This window comes from Abramis brama (genome assembly GCF_963993115.1).
Source record: "Abramis brama genome assembly, chromosome: 21".
Taxonomy (NCBI): domain Eukaryota; kingdom Metazoa; phylum Chordata; class Actinopteri; order Cypriniformes; family Leuciscidae; genus Abramis; species Abramis brama.
Window position 1 is genome coordinate 18,405,949 of NC_139983.1, and position 22,420 is coordinate 18,428,368.

Consider the following 22,420-nt stretch of genomic DNA (forward strand, 5'->3'; position numbering starts at 1 on the left):
AATGTCAGACACCTTATAATATAACAACCATTTTTGACAACACGTGTGTTGTTGCTTGTTGGTGATTAGTGCCCTGGTTTCATTTTTCTCCATTTTCTCTTCTTTCTCCTGTTCTCTTTCTATTATAGCAGAAGTTTGTCACAGAGTAAGGAACGATGAGGCTTCGTGAGACCTCCCCACGCCTCTTCCTGAGCTTTCAGTGTCTAGTCGTCTTGGTGATACTGCTCTTTAACGTCCACCATGTGACAGCGGAACATGCTCCGGACCAGAGCCAGGATCATAGTTCTCCTGCCAACAAGTCTTTGTCCTGTGGTGGGAAGGTCACATGTGCAGCTGGAGTCATCCTTCCAGTGTGGGAACCTCCAAACCCTTCCTTTGGGGACAAGGTTGCCCGGGCCACGGTTTACTTTGTGGCACTGGTATACATGTTTCTGGGAGTTTCGATTGTTGCTGACCGCTTCATGGCATCCATTGAGGTAATCACCTCTCAGGAGAAGGAGATCACCATTAAGAAACCGAATGGTGAAACGACCACCACAACTGTACGCATCTGGAACGAAACTGTGTCCAACCTCACCCTCATGGCTCTAGGGTCGTCTGCTCCTGAGATTCTGCTCTCAGTGATTGAAGTGTGCGGCCATAACTTTGAAGCTGGTGACCTCGGACCCTCCACCATCGTCGGCAGTGCAGCTTTCAACATGTTCGTCATTATTGGAATCTGTGTCTATGTGGTGCCCGATGGAGAGCTTCGCAAAGTGAAACACCTGCGTGTTTTCTTCGTCACCGCCGCTTGGAGCATCTTCGCCTACTTGTGGCTCTACCTGATCTTGGCTGTTATCTCGCCGGGCATCGTCCAGGTGTGGGAGGGTCTCCTCACTCTTTTCTTCTTTCCGATTTGCGTGGTCTTCGCTTGGATCGCCGACCGCCGGCTCCTGTTTTACAAGTATGTTTACAAGCGCTACCGAGCCGGCAAGCACCGTGGCATGATCATTGAGACTGAGGGGGACCGTCCTCTGCCATCCAAGGTGGATATCGAGATGGACGGGAAGATGCTGAACTCTCACGCAGTGGACTTCTTGGACGGAACTCTGGCTTTGGAACTGGAGGACAAAGACCTAGATGAGGAGGAAGCTAGGCGTGAAATGGCAAAGATCCTGAAGGAACTAAAGCAGAAACATCCCGATAAAGAAGTGGAGCAGTTGATTGAACTTGCTAATTACCAGGTGCTCAGCCAGCAGCAGAAGAGCCGTGCGTTCTACCGATGCCAGGCGACCCGCTTGATGACTGGAGCAGGTAACATTCTAAAGAAGCATGCAGCGGACCAGGCTCGTAAAGCAGTGAGCATGCACGAGGTGCGCAGTGACACTGGAGAGAATGACCCCATTTCTAAGATCTTTTTTGACCCTGCCTCTTACCAGTGCCTGGAAAACTGCGGAACTGTGGCAGTGAATGTGATTCGGCGTGGAGGCGATCTCAACCAGACCGTGTCGGTGGAATTCCGCACAGAAGACGGAACCGCGAATGCCGGCTCAGACTACGAATTCACTGAAGGCACTGTCGTTTTCAAGCCAGGTGAGACGCAGAAGGAGATCCGAGTTGGAATTATTGACGATGACATCTTTGAAGAGGACGAGAACTTCCTTATCCACCTCAGCAATGTCCGTGTGCTTCATGAGGGTGATGAGCCAGAGACCACTGAGGCCAATCACGTGGACACCATCGCAACACTCGGTGTGCCCTCCACAGCAAGTGTCACCATCTTTGACGATGACCATGCTGGAATCTTCACATTCGAAGAGCCAGTCGCCCACGTTAGTGAGAGTGTGGGTGTCATGGAAGTGAAGGTCCTGCGCACGTCTGGCGCCCGTGGGGTGGTGTCACTGCCGTATAAAACCGTTGAGGGAACTGCCCGTGGAGGAGGAGAGGACTTCGAAGACTCCCATGGTGTTCTGGAGTTCCAAAACGACGAAATCTTGTAAGTCATAGTCTCATATTTACAGTAAAATGTGTTTGGGTTCCTGTCCTGATGAGTCACTTCTAAAATATCACTGTTAAGAAGAACTATTTTAGAAGTTTTTCAAAATCTCGATTTCAGTTGTATTAGTATAGTGCCTGGTCAGAACAGGAATGTCATGCATGTAAGATATTTTTTAAATTTGTATGTGCCTGATGGAGTGGCATGCATGATGCTAAGTATTTAGCTCTGTGACATCATTGTGATGTCACTATGATATCAGAACCATTGTGTGCAAAAAGCAGCCGATTGAGGATGTCAACAAAAAGAAACTCCCCAGATCTACTTCTCATCTTCTCCTCTTCTCCATATTTTCATGTATCTTTCATTCACAATTCTCTCTCTTTAGATTTTAGCCTCAAAGCCAGATTCCTCAGAGTCAGTGTGAATGATGATGATGATTATAATATCCTGTTTGGCAGATGTTTGATTTATTAATTATGTTTTATTTTATGTTTATTTATTAATTATTTTATTTAGTGACCGCTTCGTGTAGTGTAATGTTTAATGAGGCTTCTTTTTGCTTTTGACTATAGCCTTTGACTCAATTGTCCCTTTCTGGAGATGATGCATGCATGCCTGTAGCTTATGTCATGACTATATCTTAAACCTTATTTGGTCTCCCATCCTGGTCAGGCAGTTTTGTTGGCTGGATTAGAGGGGTTTGGGGCACTTTTTAAGCTGGCCACCCAGCTAAACATCATCTTGTCCAGGCTGGGAGACCAGCAACTTAAACCATCAAAGATTAGTAAACCAGCTTAGTTTTTTTCAACAGTGTTTGCCCAGGTTTCTTGCCATGCAAATCCCATAGATTTGCCATTATGACAACACAAATGTTCTACAGCTACAGATCATAGAGTGAGTGTGTTTTGTTGTTTGCTGACAAGCTTTTGCTTGACATGAGAGGGAAGCCTCAATGCTGTCTCCTGCACCTGAGCAAAGGTTGTTGAAAGTGAAAAATCAGCACATCTGTATAAGATGCACAGTAAAACAGAAAACTGTCCATCTGTCCTGGTATAAAAGACGTTAGGCAAGCACAGTGACCGATTGTAATAGGGCCGTGTAAATTTTAACCAGATTCAAAGCAGATGTTGAGGGTCAGACTTTCAGGGGCCTGTTGGCCTGTTGCATACTTTCCATAGAGCAAAGCTGTGCACGCCTTTTAAGTGGATTTTAATAACACTCCTGTAATGAAATGATGAAGGGATAGGGGGTGTGTCATGCCCTGTGCTGTAGACAGGATTGTGGCTGCTTTAGTCTTGCAGCTCAACTCGCATTCAAGAACTCCGATGTCTTGATTTCCTTCGGATCTTAAAAAATTCCAGAACCTATAATTAGAACATTATCTCAGCATTGTGGAATATGAGTGTGGAACAAGGTTGGAATGCAGGGTTACCTCACTTTGCAGGACTGTGATTCATCGCATTTTCTGAGCCCTTTTGGAACTGTTTGGACGCTCTGTTTACTAAATACAGCTCTGTACATTTTTATTATTCGCTCCAAAACAGTATTTGACTACGCTCAGAACCTTCTTCTGTATGTCAGTGAAAGATGAATGGACTGCCAAACTCTCTCTTTACTGCCAAACTGTTAACATCATAGATTGCTTGTGGAAACACAACTTTTTAATTTCCTTACAGGATTGTGTGGTCTCACTGTCACACAGTAGATCATCTAGATTGAATGTGGTAAATATCAGTTCAATATCCCCTTTATTGAGGTGCCTTCTGGGTATAATGGTTGTGTTTCAGTGGTATCATGGGATCTTAAGAAGTCCAAGCCAGATCTCATAGAAGGAGACAAGGCTGAGAAACACCATCGTGCTGCGATGTCCTTGAACACAACCCAGAAGCAAGGCAGAATGGATTGCTCTGGAAAAGAGAGAGAAAAGAAAAAAGTCAAAGGGAATGAGAAAATAGATGATCTACATCCCAGAGCCAGAGGCAAACTCCACCCTAATTTCAGTTTGTAAGAGAAACACAGAACTAAAGTTTGAGCTCCTTGCAGGCCTGTAGTTTCTTTACTCCCATTGGATTATTCCGAGAGTCAGGATTGCTGGCATTAACTGATAAGCAGTTTTCCACAGAGCTAGAGCACTTGTCATTCACAAAGTTCTACAAATCCCTTGATCCTTGCATGTTTGTTTATGAAATATTTGGCTTATTGATTATTCCAGCTCCCAATAAATGTGTTGTAGTCCTGCAGATTTTCCCATGAAATCAGAAAATGTAGAAAAATTGTTCAAGTCTACTAATGAGTTTCTACAAAAAGCAGGGTTGTGGTAAATTGTATGTTTTTTTGTTTTTGTTTAGTTTTTTTGTACATTTAACGACTTTTACTTTCTAATTGAGTTCCTTGATTTTTATTTCATTTGAGTTGAGGTAGCAAATAGAATGCAGAATTACAATTTAAATTGGAACAAAAGCAAGTTGAATTAAAATGATTTGAAATTTTGTTTTTACGTAGAAAAGCAAAGATTGTCAAGTCAAATTTTGAACATTGGCTTTGAAACTTTAAAAAATATATTTTGATGGATGGATGGATATTCTCTCATTCTGAAATTTGGGTTTCCTGTATTAATTTCCACCAGATCCCACTTAAAAAATCCTGGCCAAACAAAAAATATAGCGCACAGTCACAGTGCACACAGATTCAGAGTACTGTACATTGTTAGCTTTAACTGCCATTTTGACATTTGCTCTCATGAAATGCCAGGGCACTGAGTGGCTATGAGAGTCATGCCTATGCTTGTACATCTGTTGTTTGCAGGTTTGCACATGTTCATCCAGTTTTGTGTGTGTATGTGGATGTAGCCTATGTCATTTTGAAGCAGCCATTGGTAAGATGTCCTTAAAGCAGTCATGTTTATGGGATTATGTGTGTGTGTAAATACACCGTTATAAAACGGTGTGACAAATGACATCTGTATCTGTATCTGACAACGTAATCATCAGACCGTCCCGCTGGACAGACTCTGAATGAGATGAAAGAAGGAATAAATGAAGGCAAACATTAGGGAGAGAGAAATATGAGAGAGAGGCTGTGTTTAAAAAAACATTTTGAGCTACCTAAATAGAGAGCATTTTAGGCATCACAGACTATGTCCAAAAAGTGCTGTGGACAGCTTGCTAGGTTTTGAAACAACCTGTTCATGAATTTATATTTTGCAATAACTGCATTGTATTTTTTTATATATAAATGTATGATATAGAAATAGAAAATATAGGCTAGAATTTTATATTAATTTTTAAATTATTTCATTGTTTTTTCTAAACAGCACCAGCAATTATGTTCCTTGATGCATCACATGCTAGCTAGTGTCCATCTGTCTGTGCTTGTCACAAAAACGTAAAGACATTGTTATTTTGATCCTCATATCCGTTTGGTGGCTATACATTTATTTTTTGTGTTTTGGAGAACAAAAAAAAAAAGTTGTAGATTAACAGTTTTTTTTGTTTTTTTTAAATGTACAAATTGCAAATAATTTTTTTTGTAGATAGTTTGATTTAAATCTCATGTAAATTACCGTATTGTTCAGAATATAAGACGACCCCCACTTTTCAAGATGTACCTTTTGGAATAAGGCTTTATGAAGACCAAATCTTGTCTTTTAAAGGAAATTATTTCATATTTTTCATATTTACATTTTTAAACACTTTATGGCACAGCTACCATAAAAATAACCTGAAGTTCTCATTTAGTAGATTTCACTATGACTGATTTCTCACCTTTTTTATGTACAGTGGCAGATGCTGGCATGTCAAAAAGGTGTTTGATCTGCATTACCTGTAACCTATCTTATCTAGGGGGGATGTTAATGTTTTTTCCTTCACATAGCGCTGAAAAGACAGCAGTTTCTCCCTGAAGTCGGAGGGCAAGTGCTAATCCATTACACTGCATCTTACGCCGCATCAAAGAGGCCACTTCGAGGATTTTGACAGGCAAGTACGTCAGTACAGAGCTGAAATAAGAAATGATGGGCCTCGCTGGTGGGAATGTTCAGCTCTTTGACGATTTTAAGTGCCTTCAGCTGGTTGACTGCTCTGGTTATGGGCAGCCCCTCATTTCTATTTTGTCTACGTACTAACACACTTGCCTGTCAGTTTCTTCCAAGCGGTAAGCTTTGCTTTGACTGTCTTTTTTGGGCTCGCCATCTTCTAACATTACACTCATTAAGCAGCCAAGAAATATGGTGTCAGAGAGTTGTTAGACTCGTACTGATGTTTGATGACTCGTATTTACATCAGGGCTGCCAACTCTCACGCATTGAGCGTGAGACTCACGCAATTGACACTTTTCACACGCTCTCACGCCACACATCCATTTTCTCACGCACAGAAAAATTACGGAGCAAAGAGGTACTTTTAATATTAAACTAATTCTCAGCTCTTAGATTCCGTCAATTTTATTACGAAATTCAGACAAAAAAACGTTTGGCGCTTGTAAATGTGACGTGACAGATCGCTGAGCGCCTCAGTTCAAGTCCACGTGAACCGATCATTTGTTACTTTTTTTATTTAAAGATGCAGTACAACTTACCGAAAGTATACATAATATCGACCAATTAGTGTTTTTCAACCACGGAAAGAGGTCAATATAACAGCAGGAGAACAATTATGTCACATAACGTTACATTTACCTCAGGAAAGCCATTTAATGACCATGTTAATTGAATAGAAAAATAGCAAGAGAGGAGATTTTGCTGAGCACTATATTACATATTTATTATATTTTTACTTATGTCATTAAATAATTGTTATTATAACAAAAACTGCATTATATTTAATTTAATTTGTTATTTTTAACCTTTAATAATACCAGCAGATTGGGACCTCTATGTTTACAGCATTAGGTGAGGTCATAAATTTAAAATAATCATGTATCCAAATTAGTCAATATTGAATCAAAATCGGAATCAAATCACAAGAATGGAATTGAAATCTTGAAATTTTTGTCAAGCAATAATAAAAACTGTATCCTACCAGTCATTGTACAATGTAAACATTGTAACATGTTGTCACTAAACTTCATAAAATTCTTTTTAGTTACCAAATGTTTTGACAATCACAATTACACTTATTGTGATGCAATATTTGTTTTTACATAACCCCGAAAAAAAAAAAAAAAAAAAATCTCACTCCAAGCTAAACTCAAAAGTTGGCAGCCCTGTTACATGTATTTGGCGCTCCCTATTGTTGCGGGTGTATTATTGACATTTAAAAGTTTAGACCCCGAATATAAGACGACCCCATTTTTTCAGATGTATTTCCAAGAAAAAAATATCATCTGATATTCTGAACAATACGGTACATCCATGTGGGTCATTCTTGCAGTTCGACTTCCATCTAACCTAAGGGTCACTGGCTAAAGGGTACATTTACACGACAACGATATGCTTAAAACGGAGAAGTTTTTCCTTTTGAGTTTTCTGCATACAGACGACAACATTGTCAAAATGATCCCCATTCACACAGATCCTCGAAAACGACTAAAAACGCTGTATTCTACTGCCAGGCCATTAGATGACGATGAAACGCTATAGACTGAACACGTAATACGCATGTGCATGACGTCATCGTTTTCACAGATTCACGTTTTTATTGTTTAAAAGGAGACTGTTTTCAAAATCTTGCACTTTGAAACCCGTTTTCAAAAGATTGCCCTGGGGTGCCGTGACAACTGGCTAGGGGTGCCGTAGAATCTCAGCTTTTTTCCAACTTAAACGGCCTAAAATAAATCCTACCATTTAACAACTTTTTATAGCATATATTTAAAAAATATATCAAAACACCAACATATGAGCATGTCCACACGAATATAAATAAGGGAAACAACAATGATAGGCTATTTCAAATAGTTTAAATCGCACGGTCCGCTCAGATCCGCCCTCTGTACTGGTGCGCGCTCAATTTTATATTTCACGCATATTGACAGGATAGGGCAAAGATGGAGCTAGCGTTCTCATCCCTGGCATACGTGAAAAACAAAAAAAGGCAGCGCCTGTCAATGTAGCATGATCTACGAGTTGCACTATCCTCAATTTGGCAAAATTGTCAATCCTCAAATCACTTACTTAAACAATTGTTGTCATAAAATACACGTCTATTAACAATGAATTGACAGTTTTAACGTTCTTGTTCACTTTTATTTTTTATTTTAAAGATCTGAGGTGAATTGTTGCTTTCCGGCTATAAAATACACACGAAATGATATTCAAACTCACACAGACACTTTTAACACTTTTAAGCACATAAACAGTACCTGAGATTTTCATAGGCTACTTTCTGTTGTTGTTCCAGCCGCGATGTCGCAGAGATAGAAACCGTTTCTAAAATAGAATCATCGCGTGTCGCCGTCGCGGCTGGTTAGGACAAAAACTCTGATTAACATGGAAAATACATTTTATCGCGTGTCGCGTCGGCGCGTCTGGTTAGGACACGGTGTTAGGCCTATTGTTAAGCCTATCTCTGTTGTGATGCATTCATAATAAATTCATGCTGCTGTTTATGCTTCATTTGTTGTTTGCTCATCTAGATTTAATTTTATATATGGGTCGAAATCACTATGTGCCTTTAGTGTCCTCATCAGAACAATGCAAAATAATGAAATTCTGAGGTTTTATGATAAATCAACAAACATTTACACACATAGAAGTACAATGATAAATCTCTTTAAATGTGTTTTTCTCATTTTATACCATTTTCTTTGATTGGATATATGTGACCTTGGCATGTCCCACACGCTGCTCAGCTAACTTCAGTGAGTGTAAAAAGTGGTTAAATAACACAAAATTAAAATATATTTTTGAATATTCTTATTTTTCTCAAGTTGCTTGATAAAAAAAGTCAATTTGATCATTTACTGTATATGCTATTTTCATAAAAATATTAAACATATGTATATGTGCACATGTATGTTTAGTTTTGGGTTGGGGTGTTGTGGGGAAAAAAATGCTACAAAGGGATGCCATGCTTTCAAAAGGTTTGGGAACCACTGAGTCCCTAAATGGCAAAATCCAAGTTTATTTACCTGCCAAAGCCATTTGGTGCTTGGTAAGTGACAATAACTTAAGAAAAAGGAAGAGAAAGATGAAGAGATCAATAGATTCAAGGAGAGAGAATTATAGATGGGGAAAATGAGAAGGGGAAAGAGAGAGACACGGCCAGTTTTGAAGTGTTAATCTGCTCTCATTAGAGCCTATAACAGCTGCAGGAAACAGCATAACTAGAACATTCACACAACACACAACACACACACACCACGGGCAGGTGGACACAAGCTTACACACACTGGCGAAAGGGACGCCCCGCAGCCCCTGACCCTCATGCAAGGGCCCTTCTCATAATGAATTTGGTTAGATTTTAGAGTTTGTGGTACACATACCATTTGCATAGACTTTTTAATGCTACACAGACAAGATATATATTCACAGGATATGCCAGGTCTGTATGCACATAAAATACAGTACAGTGGATATGTAAGGGATAATGTACATCCAGCCGGTTGTTATCTCAGTATAAACCCCCGACAGGGTGATGAGGACCCCGACACGAAGCGGAGGGGTCTTGGATCAGCCTGAATGGGGGTTTATATAACAACTGGATGTACATTATCCCGCTTATTACACGGCTACTTGCCACATAAGTAAATAATTAGACACAAAATATTTTATTAGGTCTTTAAACGCAAAGCTTCCACGGAGAGAGCAGTTGCTAGCGCGGCAAGTTCAAACTAGACGGACATTCAAGAGATACGCTTTTCAGTCATACCACATTCATTACTCAGCATTTCGCCAAATAATTATAGAGATAAGAGATATATATTTCAGGTTAAACTGGTTTAAAATCATATCTGTTTGTATCTTATAATCCAACAGTGTACAAAACAATAGTCACAAAATGGCAGCAGCAGCGTTTGATAGTCCATGATACTGGATTGCACAATTAAATAACTGTACACAAAATATTGATTTGACTGAGTTTTTAACACAACGCAGAAACACATCCATTCACACACTAGACATGCTTGCACACACTTATTAGCACTCTTTAAATGCTATTTAAAGGATATTAGCTGTCTCCTTATTGACAATTAAGAATGACATTTATTCAGTTAAACTTTGCAGGAAAAATTGTTTTATATTATTTTCCATAAACTGTTGGAGCAAAGAAAAAACTTCCTCTTCACCTGTAAGTGTCATTCATTAATTTTAAATCTATTATGATATTTAAAACTAATGAGTGCAGCTGATTACTGTTCTTAATGATGTGTAAACCTTGTAATAAGTCACTGTGTATAATAGCAATCCATTAAATATTAATAATGAACCCCAATATAAGCCAAGATTTCAAATTGGTCTCCTCAAATATTTGTCTGTCTTTCTTAGTCTCTCTCCTGCTCAGTCCTGTCTGTTGGCATATGTCTCTCTCTCTCTGTCTCTTTTTCCTCACTGACAGTGGCATGAAAAATGTTGCATTCTGGGCAGAGACTTTGCGTCTGTAATGAGAGGGTTATTTACAGTGATATTTCAATTAGCACACAAGCTTCCTGTGCAGGTGGAAAGGGAGTGTTTCTGTCAGATATCCTGAACCCTCACTCACCCCGAGAGCTGTCAAGCCTCACTAATGAATACCTCGACACGCTGTCCCTGTCTCAATCGCTCCAGTCCCCTTTCAGCTCTGTCAGCGCGCTCTGCCTTGATTTCTTTCTTACTTGCTTGCTTTCTATCACTCCTAATATTTAGGGGTTAGGGATTTGAACAAACCTATCCCTAAGAAATAAAAGCCACATCTGGAGATCAGATATATAATGTAAGTGTACAATTAATTAACTTAATATGCTTTAGGTTAATGTACAGTACACACATTAAATTAAGTATTATATTATATTATATTATATTATATTATATTATATTATATTATATTATATTATATTATATTATATTATATTTTTTCCCCACTAAGTACACTAATATATCCCTTTGGTGTGATAAATTAATTGTCTATGTATTCTGTAAATTCATGTGAAATCAGAGAAATTCTGAGTATCTTCCCAAATGCTCTTCTACTTGGTCATGTCTTTCTTTTTCATTATCATGTTTTTTCTCACTTGTTTTTCAGTTAATTGTATGTGTTGTGTGTCTAAGAGAAAAGTAAGAGAGTGAATGTTTATGGTTGTTCTGGTTGTGTGTGTGTGTGTGTGTGTGTGTGTGTGTTAGTTATGAGTTCATTCTCACAGAGGCAGTGAGAAGGTAATAGGGGATTGGAGAAACGAGAAAGGAAGAGAAAATGAGAAGCGGAGAAGGTGGTGGAATGTTTGTTGTATTTCAGCTTCCCTGGCGGGCGCTGAGCTAACAGGTGGGGATTACTTCTGCCAAAACACTGCTATTACTATTTACTGTAACCAGAGAACTGTGTGTGTGTGTGTGTGTGTGTGTGTGTGTGTGTGTGTGTGTGTGTGTGTGTGTGTGTGTGTGTGTGTGTGTGTGTGTGTGTGTGTGTGTGTGTGTGTGTGTGTGTGTGTGCGTGCGTGTGCGTGTGTGTTTTATTTCCCCTTAAGAGTTTCTTCTTTTTGACCTGAAATATTACAGAAGAATATTAGCGGTAGCCACACAGATAGACCCAAAGCACATTTTTAAAAATTGGCTTCCTGTGCTAGGAGATAACTGATCTACAAAAGTAGTTTCATATATTGTTTGGACATAGAGTAGGACCCATTACACCACTTTATGTCTCTCTATTTCTCTATCCTACCTGGGCCCTTTTCAGAGGTTTTATGTTTATACACGACCAGGCCGCGCAGATTTCCGAATGAATTGGAACGCCCATTGTTCATGCATGTGCCAGTTCCCATTTTGTTTGTTTATGAAATATTTTGGCTAAATTGATCATTTTTTTTTCAGTTACCAATACATGCATAATACTCACAGCTGCATTATAGTATAGAATCCTTCAGATATTTGCCCTAAATAGGTGTAGAGAATGTGGAAAAAGTCTGCAGACTCAGGCATGAACATGAGGAATGAAATCACTCCTTCATCCAGTCACTCGGAATGAATGTGCCTGGATTAAAAAGGAAATGGTTAAAGGGTGAATATTGTGGAAAATAGGCTTTTACTTGCTCTGGTGAAATTGCAGAGTTTGATGTACTGCATAAACATACAATAAAGCTCAGTCTGTTCGTACGGGACCAGTTTTCTTCCCTGAGGATGTCAGGTAAATTCATACTGCACGCATACTTTTTGATCAATCGAACATGTTTGTTTTTCACCTGCTGAAAATTGACTCTTTTTTTGGCTTACTCACCTCTGAATATAGGATAGGAATGTCTGTGATAGTAGCCTAGTAAAAAAAAAAAAATCACAAAACGTTTCTCAATTATTTTGATCTTTGTTGAATAGTGTAATTAAAGCTACATTTGTTGTCAGGCTGCCTAGTGCATCTTCATTACAGAATTAGATGTTTTGCCAACTTTCTAATTAAAATAACACTTCCATCTTGGTAAAAAAATTCAATTTTTTTATCCAGACATCAGTTAGTATTAGTATCCGTGATACCGACCTTCATTCATAAAAAGATGCCATTAAATAAGTATTTGAAATATAATGTCTTTATGTTGGTTCTACATTAATTTGGAGATTAACTGTGGAATTAATACATTATAATATATATATATATATATATATATATATATATATATATATATATATAATGAACATTCTTTCATTGTATGAAATCTTTGCTTGTTTTTCACTGAAGAAAACCATATAGGTTTGGAATGACATGAAGGTGTGTAAATTATTTATACAGTTTTCCTTTTTGGGTGAACTATCCCATTAATACAACCCATCCGGATCAGTACATGAAATGACATATGTCCTTAATATGTTAATAATTGAATTATTTTCACATGCTAAGAGGTTAGCCAATCATAACAGAAGTTCTTTGCACATAAAAGTCTTGAATGTACTGTACAAAAAGCAGCTTGAGGTAGAGAGTGGGTGGAAAATGGTCATAAAATACTAAATTATGGTGCTAGAAACCTTTAGTAAACATTATAAGTTGACTTCAGAGGAAAAATATAAAAAATGCCATGAAAGTGTGAGATATGACCTCTTTAAATCCAGAGCTGTGCAATAAGGCTCCGTCAGGAGCAATGAGTGTGTTTGTCTATATGTATATGGGAAAGAGAAAGAGCTGAACTTGGAAAAAAATCATCACTAAGCAACAGATGTGATGGAGTGGCTGCCATTCTTCAGGCCACAAATGAGGAAAGAGAAACTTGAAGGGGAGAAAATAGAGCTGAGATGGAGGCAGAGAGGGGTGCTGAATAAATGAGCTGGTGCGGGTGGAAACATTGGCATGGTTCTCTTTAAAGATTAGTGGAGCAGGAAAATCCTGGTGCCGGTAGAGGCCGATCCCCCTGGATTAGATCAATTTTACACACCTTTGCTAGATTTATGACACACACATACTAAAACTCACAAAGTCTGAGCTATCATACTTCTTTGGAGCTGGCCTTTCGCCTTCTGCAGTGGAACTTTTAAGCTGCTGATCTTTCTTCTGTGACTTTTTCACAGGATTAAAACTTCCCGCACTAATCTACAGTGGCCTGCAGGTCCCGTTCCTTTCCGAACAAATCCAGGCACAGCTGGATGCGGCATAGTGAGGTTTTTTAGTGTTGTATAGCTTTATAGTGAGGTTCCCCGAGTTGGGCTGGAAGTGAGGGCGATTCCTCTGGCCGACACCAGTGATTTGCTGAATGTCAATTCACACTGGGGCCTGGAGCGAACAAAGGAGCATTAATGCTTATTAGCTCTCTGAAAAGGAGGTTATTAAATGTCTCAGGTTCGGTAATGAGCTAAGCTTTAGATTCATGATGTTGAAACAAGTAGAAGCAGCAATCCATCCTCATTATTGAAGAAGACAGGCAGGAGGAGTAGAAAATTGGACAGAGAGAAAGGATAAATAGAGAGAGAGAGAAAGAATGTTCTTATTTGTTTTAATTCTTATTCATGTGATATACTTTTTGGGATTTCAACTTTTATTTGAATAAATAAGTCTTTTGGAAATGTCAAGAATACTCAGACAGTCCAGCAACACATACTGAGTTATTTTGTAATTTCATGCCTCTATATGTGGATGATTCTTTTTGATTGAAATTTTGACTACTTTAAATGTGTAAAAATTATACTTTTATCTAGAAGATTGCCTTTTAAGTGGATTTTTGCAATAATGTGAGATCGCAAGAATTGTTGGTCGGTATGATGGTAATAATGTTATGACAGCAGTGACATTTAACCTTGGACTTACTAGCACTGGAGACAGCAGTCAATTAATAAAAAGATTTATGAAAATATTGTATCTGAATTGTCTTTCTCAATTACTAATTGATTTGGTAATGAAAACTAATCTCAGATCGACAAAAGAAATCTGAAAATGAATCACTTTTCTGATCTCGCGCTAACATTCAAAAGTTTGGGGTTGATAAGATTTTAAAAGGCTGCATTTATATGCTATTTTAAAATGTAATATATTTCTGTGATGGCAAAGCTGAATTTTCAGTGTCACATGATCCTTCAGAAATCATTATAATATGCTGATTTGGCGATTTAAGAAACATTTTTACCATTATCAAACAATTGTGCTGCTTATTATTTTTGTGGAAACCGTGATGCATTTTTTTCAGGATTCTTTGATAAATAGATTTTATTTTGTAATAATATAAAAACCTTTACGGTCACTTTTGATCAATTAGATGCATCCTTGCTGAATAAAAAGCTTTCTTCAAAAAAGGCTTACCAACCCCAAACTAAGAGTGTGTATGCTATTACTAATTGTACGCACAAATTTCAGTTGAGTCAGAAATATTAAGGTTCATAGGACAGAGTGCATAATTTAATTTAATTTTCTTGATGCTTTTCATAAATGTTTTTTATAGAGTGGGAGTTGAAAAGTCTGGCAAGGCCCGGAAAAGAGGCATTCTGTCCAAGTTAACCTTTAAAAACGTTAATTGAACCTCTTTAAAATGAGGAAAAGGCAATTAAAGTGAAACAATAAAAAGTTAAATGCTATTATAATCTATCCTTTACAACTATCTAAATGGTTTTTTTCCCCTTCAGCATGAATCTGTAGTTTCATTCTAGAAGTTCCTAGTTCACAATAAGTGAAGAATCACGCATATAGAAGAGTAAAGGAGGAATAGAAAGAGAGATGAGTCTGTGTGTGTGAGAGGTGACAGATGATAATCTCCTAATCCTGCTGAGTCATGTTATGAGGGCAGTTTTGTCGGTAATCCGCTGACAGGAATTTGGCCCTCTCGGACGTCCAGCTACCCCGTACCTCCCCCCCCCTCGTTTATGTCATTGTGTTGTGCATGCTTCCCCTCTTCAGGATGCATCGTTTTCAAAGCCGGCAGATGGAGACCTGCTGGGATCTTTTTTTTTTTTCTTTGCAACACAAAAGACTTCATGGATTGGCTCGGTCCAGTTCCTGGGAGGCAGAGATAATAACACTCGTCCTAGTTATCAGAGCGGCGCTGAGGGAGAAATCAAACACACACCGTTTAAATGAATTGAACTCTTTTCATCTGATGTATTATATTTTGTGAAATGTCAGAGTCTGTCTACCTATGGGAGGTGTTTTATTGTTGTCAAATGAATCTTCTTTTTTGGTACTTCAATATGTCTCTGTGTATTGAGATGTACAGTGTTATGTACTGTATGTGTGTACTGGTTTAAGAATGGATGTTTTATGTTTGCGTACATGCACGCAATAAAAATACACATGGGGCAAGCTAACTAAACAGCTAGCCACTTTTGCACGCTGCATTTCATTAAAAACAAAAAAACAGCATCTTATTCACTCACTCCACTTAATCCATGTGCTAAATGTGCACTGAGAGTATTTAAATTAAGTTATTGTCATTCAGGAGTCTGGATCACAGTGGTGGAGTGATTTACACCAGATTGATTTACGTTGTTTATCGTTATCTAATTTTCATAATTCGTTCATATTTTTGTGAATTGCCCTAGAACAGGAGTGTCCAAACCTGCTCCTGGAGGGCCACTGTCCTGCAGAGTTTAGCTCCAGCTTGCCTCAACACATCTACCTGGAAGTTTCTGGCAAAGCCACTTGAAGGCAAGCCTTCAACCTTAGCCAAAAAATAATACCTGCTAACGCTGCGGTGCGCAAGGAAATGAGAAAATAGGCAGTTTTTTTCTAATGGATATCAATGGTAATAGGTGCTTCACTACATTGAATAAAATGCTTTTGTGAGGAAATAGCTTATAATTTAATGATTCGACAGCCCATTGGCTAATCTTCAACATGTTTGCTCTTAAACATTTGTTTTGGATTGGTCTGTTTCTAGAGTTTACACCGAAAAAAATGCCGCTTTATAAGAGAAGTCACGGACAACTGCGCGACAGGTATGATTGTTTACGGCACTTCTGATTGATTTCTATGGTATCTACAAACAGTGATTGACTGTCGCACAGCTCTGAACAAAATTCAGTGACGTCAAGGCTGTAATGTGATTGGTTATCAAGACACATGTGATCCAAGTTAGCCATTACACTTTCTCCAATGGTAGAGCCACGGACCCTTGTATCTCCCAATAATAAGACCATCTCTAGTACAGTATGCCTAGTAAGACCATGATTAGCTGGTTCAGGTGTGTTTAATTGGGGTTGGATCTGACAGTGGCCCTCCTGGATCAGGATTGGACACCGCTGTCCTAGAATAAAACATTGAAATAAGCATGGCCTGGTAGCATTTTACTTTTAGAATTTGTTAAAATTAGATAATGCATTAGCAGTAGTATTGTCAGTATTATTAATATATTGTGCTTTTATTTGAATATTTTCAGTTAAATTTTTAGGCTTATATTATATACTTTTATTATTTGCTAAATAGTTTTTAATTTATTTATAATTCAGTTTATATTTATTTAAATTAGTTGCAAAGGCAACATTTAAGATTTTAATCTAATATTATTATTTTATTTCTGCTTTATTTTAATTTTAAAAATGGTTTTAATAGTTTTAGTTACAATAACGACACTGGTTACCAACAATGTTATTTTTGCATATTCAGATGTTATTTCAGGTTTACAACTGTTAATGATTCGAACTTTATTGTACATTGTTACCAATGAAGGAATGAATTATCAGTTCATAAGTGGGATTAGAAAGAAATCATACACATTCTCATTTAAAAGAATGTTAAAGGGGCAGTTTACCCCAAAAGGAACATTCTGTCATCAGTTACTAACCCTCATGTCATTCATATGGATGACTTTCTTTTTTACATAAAAGAAGAAGATTCAAACTTTTTTGGTCACCATTGACTTATATTGTATGGACAAAAAAACAAAACAAAAAAACTTTAAAAAAATCAAAATATCTCAGAAGAAAGTAAGTCATACAGATTTGGAACGACATAAGTGTGAGTAGTTGACAGAATTTGGGGTGAGCCTTTCCTTTAAGAGGGAAGTTTAAGAAGTCCTTGATTTTGTGATTTTACATAGCTATATTTGGGGGACAGTATAGTCCTCAGAATTTAGAAAAATTTAAGTTGGAGTGTTTGGGGAAACCTGTTTGGAAACAGTTTTTACTTTTGCTGTTAGTAGAAATGACACACTTTCCCTTTAAAAACTAAATCTGTGGTATGTCCTCATTTAAATAGCGATGTGTGTGTGGGTGTGCGCGCATGTGTGTTTGGTCATGAAGGTGTATGTTGATCCCTCTATGTGATGTCTAGAGGACACAAGAGGCTGTGCTGTGCCATTGCATTATTCATCCACCCTTTCTCTCTCTTTCTTTTCTCTCCATTCACTGCTCATCTGGCTTTGGAAGAGTTTATTCAAAGGATTAGACAGAAAGATTCACCCTCTATTGATAGAACATCATTAAACATCTCCCATTGGAAATGTGTGTTTGTGTGGATCTCTATCACACACACACACACGGTTAAAATTCAAATATATGCCCCAGATACGATTGGCAGTGACACACAGAGGCTGTCTGATCTCTTTGAATGACATATTCTCTTTATCTATGTCGTTCTTCCGTGACATGTCATATTTTTGAGATGTACCCCTATGGTAATCGAACAGCAGCACAGTAAAAAAACTTAATGTACTGTCACTTCACACTGATGTGGGTGTCTTGATACAGAAGCAGGAAAGGCTCTTATAACACCACTTATTCTGTTGTCTGAAAGGTTAACATGAAGACACAGCAATCAGCCTGTCCTTCAGTCAACACACACACACACACACACAGAGTCCCAATCAGTGAGTCGCAGGGTCGAAACATGTCAGGGTGCCACTGTGGTCGGTCTGCCATCTTGTTAGTGTCTCTTGGTACTGACTGTCCAGTAGCGGTGTGAATGAGAGAAAGACAGAGAGAGAGAGAGAGAGAGAGAGAGAGAGAGAGAGAGAGGAGTAGGTTAGTTGTTAGAGCATTCTGGGAGCACAAAGTGTCTCTCATTCTGTTTTGTAATCGTTACGAGCTTTTTAGTTCTACCAAAATGCCAGCTTTTGCTTTTGCTTGCATCTTGGTACAGTTTGTGTCTATTGGTTTACCCAGATGAAATGTTATTGCTCAGTGGATGTTTTTTCAAAACTTGTGAAATTTAAAGGACTTTTTTTTTCTTTTTCAAGTGACCCAAAAAGGAAAATTCAACGTCGTTTACTCACCCTCAAGTCGTTCCAAACCTGTATGACTTTACTTTTTCTTTCTAATGACATTTGAGAGCAGCAGTGGGGGGCATGTTGTTTTTGGAAGAACACAATGGTAAGATAAAAATGGAGGGACCGTGGCCCCACTGTGTCTTTGAGAAACAATTGCGATATGAAAGATGTCTCATTTGTGATGTATTTTTTTCCATGAATAGATGTCATGTCTTATATAAAGCAGTCCATATCTCTCTCTTTTTGTTATTCGTGTCTTTGTCTTAATCTTTCTTTTCTAGTCCTGGCTCAGTGGAGGTTGTCCTGCTTCATTTCCCTATTTCCACTCTGGCCTGGTTCACTAACGTATTTATAGATGTCTCCTCAGGCCCCTGGCAACACACACGTGTTCCCCTGGTTTTTGTCTTAGATGCACCATCTCCTGATCCTGTAACGTGTATAGCAGGGTTGGATCTGTTTTCGTCTTGCCAAGACACAGTTAATGTACTACGCATCAGATCAGATGTTTGTACGCTTTCAGTTGTTTTGTGCTAGTGATGTTGTATCATACTGTAGTGTTATATAAGAGCCCCGACAGGTGCAGCCAAGTTTCTTATATTAGAGTGAGAAAGAGAGCGAGAGAGGATATCATGCTGTGCACAGAAAAGTGCGATAAATGCCAAACATTCTCTGATAGAACGCAAGGTAATTATGAAAGCGCAGAGAGGATGCACTCTACGGGGTGCAGGGGCGTTTCAGCGCTACCTCCAACATCAAGAGCAGGTTATGTGGACAGGTTTTTTGTTGTCTGTGTAAAACATTGTCCCTACACTACATTTCAAAAGTTTGGTGTCAGTATGATATATTTTGTTTAATAAATTAATAGTTTTATTCAGCAAGGATGCATTTAATTGATCAAAAGTGACATTTGTAACTAATCAGAAAAGTTGTTGTTAACATATAAACAGTAACCACACCAAAAGCAGCGAACTCCTAAGAGGCATTAGCAAATTATGTAACCAAATTTGAAAATATATTACATTTTATACTAATATAAATCTACAGTAAAACCAAAGTTGAGATGTGGTTCATGATCTCAGTGCTGGTTGATTTGGTTCATGCCTTGGTTCAGAACTTTTCATTAGCCTGGTTTCCATTACAGATTTGCGCAAAACTTTTGCAATATTTTCTAAATGTCGATAAAAAACTATTGCAAAATGACTGCGTTTCCATTAACCGATGCTATAAGACTAAAACGTATTTTTTTTTTTCTCTTGCAATAAGTCATTCCAAAAATCTTGGCAACGGATGGATTAAGTCTATCGCAGCCACCCCGCTAGCCATTATTTTTAAATTGAAGGAGACATAGACTTGTTATCCAAGTATTAATGGCAAGGGAAGCCCCTTATACTTGGGAGCGGCCCCTTATGAGGTGTTTCTCCCTCCTATCTGCTTTGAGGTCTTGATAAATTGTTGCATTTCTTTGTTGTTTAGAATCCAGTATTCATGTAATTCTTTTGACTTTTATGAGTTTAATAAAGAATTGGACGTATTTTCAATTCGCAATTTCAATTTGCGCAATTTGAAGGGTAATGGAAACGCAGATATTAAAGACTTTTTCTCTATGGAGGAAATTAATACTTCGGGAACTAAGGCCACTGAAAAAGTGGGCGGTGAATGTTGCACTTTATTGTACACTTACATTGTACATTGAATGTGAGTGTCACGCTGGTTCAAGTTCAGCCTGGACAGTGGACACACAATTTGCCTTTTTCTGAAAACGTGTCACATTGCACCTTGTCACATTAGGACACCATGTTAGCAAATCATTTATGTCAGAGCTGTGACCCAGAAGTTAGCTCGGCCACGTTGAGGCCGGCACTCGTGCGGGTGACGCAAATTTGAATTCTGTTTAAAACTTAAACAATTGTGTATGTGTAACGATATGAATTTCTTTACTGAGAATTCTTTGTTGTCTAAAGGTGTTTGTGATTTAAAAAAAGAGTTGAGCTCTTGCTGAAGACTTCTAGGATTTGGTGAAGCATGCTGGGAAGCCAGAGGGCACTTCCACTATTCCTCTTCATCTCTTAAAATGAATGACTGCAAGCAAATAGATATCCCAGGGACTATCACTCTCTCTTTTATTTTCTATTGCTGGTCTTATATTTTTCACTCTTTCATTCATTCACACCTTATTCCCCCATTCTGCTTTTCCATTTTTTTGAGGGAGAGAGAGAGAAATGAGAGAGAACATAAATAATAAAAAGGGTTGAAGGGTAGATTCGGTTATCTGGGCAGACAACACAGCCCCTCAGGATTTGAAGCACACATGCATGAACTGAAACACACACACACACACACACAATAGCTCACAGAAAGATAGACCATGAAAAAGAGAGAGACACTGTAGGGGTTCAAGACTGTTTCATATAAATCGAGTGGACAGTTGATGTTGATCATAAGTACAGCATGTACGAGAGCAGAATGAATTTCAAGATACTAAATGTCTTTTGAAAATGTAATTTTCTGTGAAGGTTAGGTTAAGGAGATACTGTAGAACTGTATGTATCTCAGAATAAAAACAGTAAAAGTCAATAGAAAGCTCCCACAGTGATAGAAAAACAAACATGTGTGACTGCATTGAAATCATCTTTAATGTATTGGATGTATCATGGAAACACTCAGATGCCATAAACCGATAAGAGTCTGAAACCACCGTAACCATAAAAGTTGAACCATAAAAACTGACCAGCTAAGAGTGAGACTGATCCTGACTGAACAAGGCAACGACTCTTTTCTGCTTCTAGAGAGCGTCTGTTGAGGCGCTAACTATTGTTTGTCCTGGCTGATGTTCAAGTCACTTCTAATTGTATCACTGATCTTCGGTTGTTAGTGTTGGAAGGGACGTTCATCGGATCTTTAGCTGCCCACGGCTAATGTCAATAAATACAATCAATCATATTCTGTCACATAGAATAAGCCAGGTGTCAACTGCGCATCGGTGAGCAAGTGCTTCAGTTGAGCTGTGCTTTTACATGCATATTATAGTATTGAATGTGACATATGATGACTCAAGATGACCAAGTAGGTGTTTTGGTGCTGCTGTTAGCTAGTGAATTGGTAGAACTGAAGGGCAAGGTAGTTGTGGTGATGCTAGTTTACCATGGTAGTTTGATTAATCAAATTAGGTAGCCTACGGTATATTCATGCACTCATGATCACCCGTATAAAAGTTTGTTATGCTGCTTAATATTTTAGATTTTGCTTATTTTTTATATTGATAAATTATAAAGTTCAAAAGAACAACTTATTTGAAAAATAAATATTTTGTAAATGTCTTTACTGTCAATAAATTTAATGCAGCATTGCTGAACAAAAATATACATTTCACCCCCCCCAAAAAAAAAAAAAAACCCATAAAATGGCTTACATAGTGAACACAAGTCCACCTGTGCATTTGCATCATTTTGAGCAGATGCAGGTTGCAATGTTGCATTTCTGAAAAATCTTGTTGGTACGTTCAACACTATAGGAGACTGACCAGCACACCACCATTCCATGAGGACCAGTAATGCTGGTATTTTCTGCAAGGCTGGTTGATTTGATCTTACTTACAGCTAAAATTGGGCTTTGGGGGAGTTGAGGAGCACAAACTCTGTTCCTTTACAGCAGGGGTGCCCAATCCTGCTCCTGCCGATCGACTGTCCTGCACAGTTCATCTCCAACCCTAAT

The 22,420-nt window shown here is 38.3% G+C and overlaps 1 protein-coding gene across 3 annotated transcripts in view; it reads left to right on the top strand.

The window, feature by feature from the left end:
* The window catches only part of slc8a1b (solute carrier family 8 member 1b), an 81,442-nt gene that overhangs the window by 1,545 nt on the left and 57,477 nt on the right, over positions 1–22,420 (top strand). For 2 of the 3 annotated variants that reach the window (XM_084096939.1, XM_084096937.1), the window contains exon 2: positions 129–1,975. In XM_084096939.1, coding sequence (XP_083953065.1) covers positions 156–1,975 — 1,820 coding nt within the window. In that variant the 5' untranslated portion in view covers positions 129–155. The remainder of the gene's footprint in view (positions 1–128; positions 1,976–22,420) is intronic. The other variant, XM_084096938.1, reaches the window with a different exon arrangement.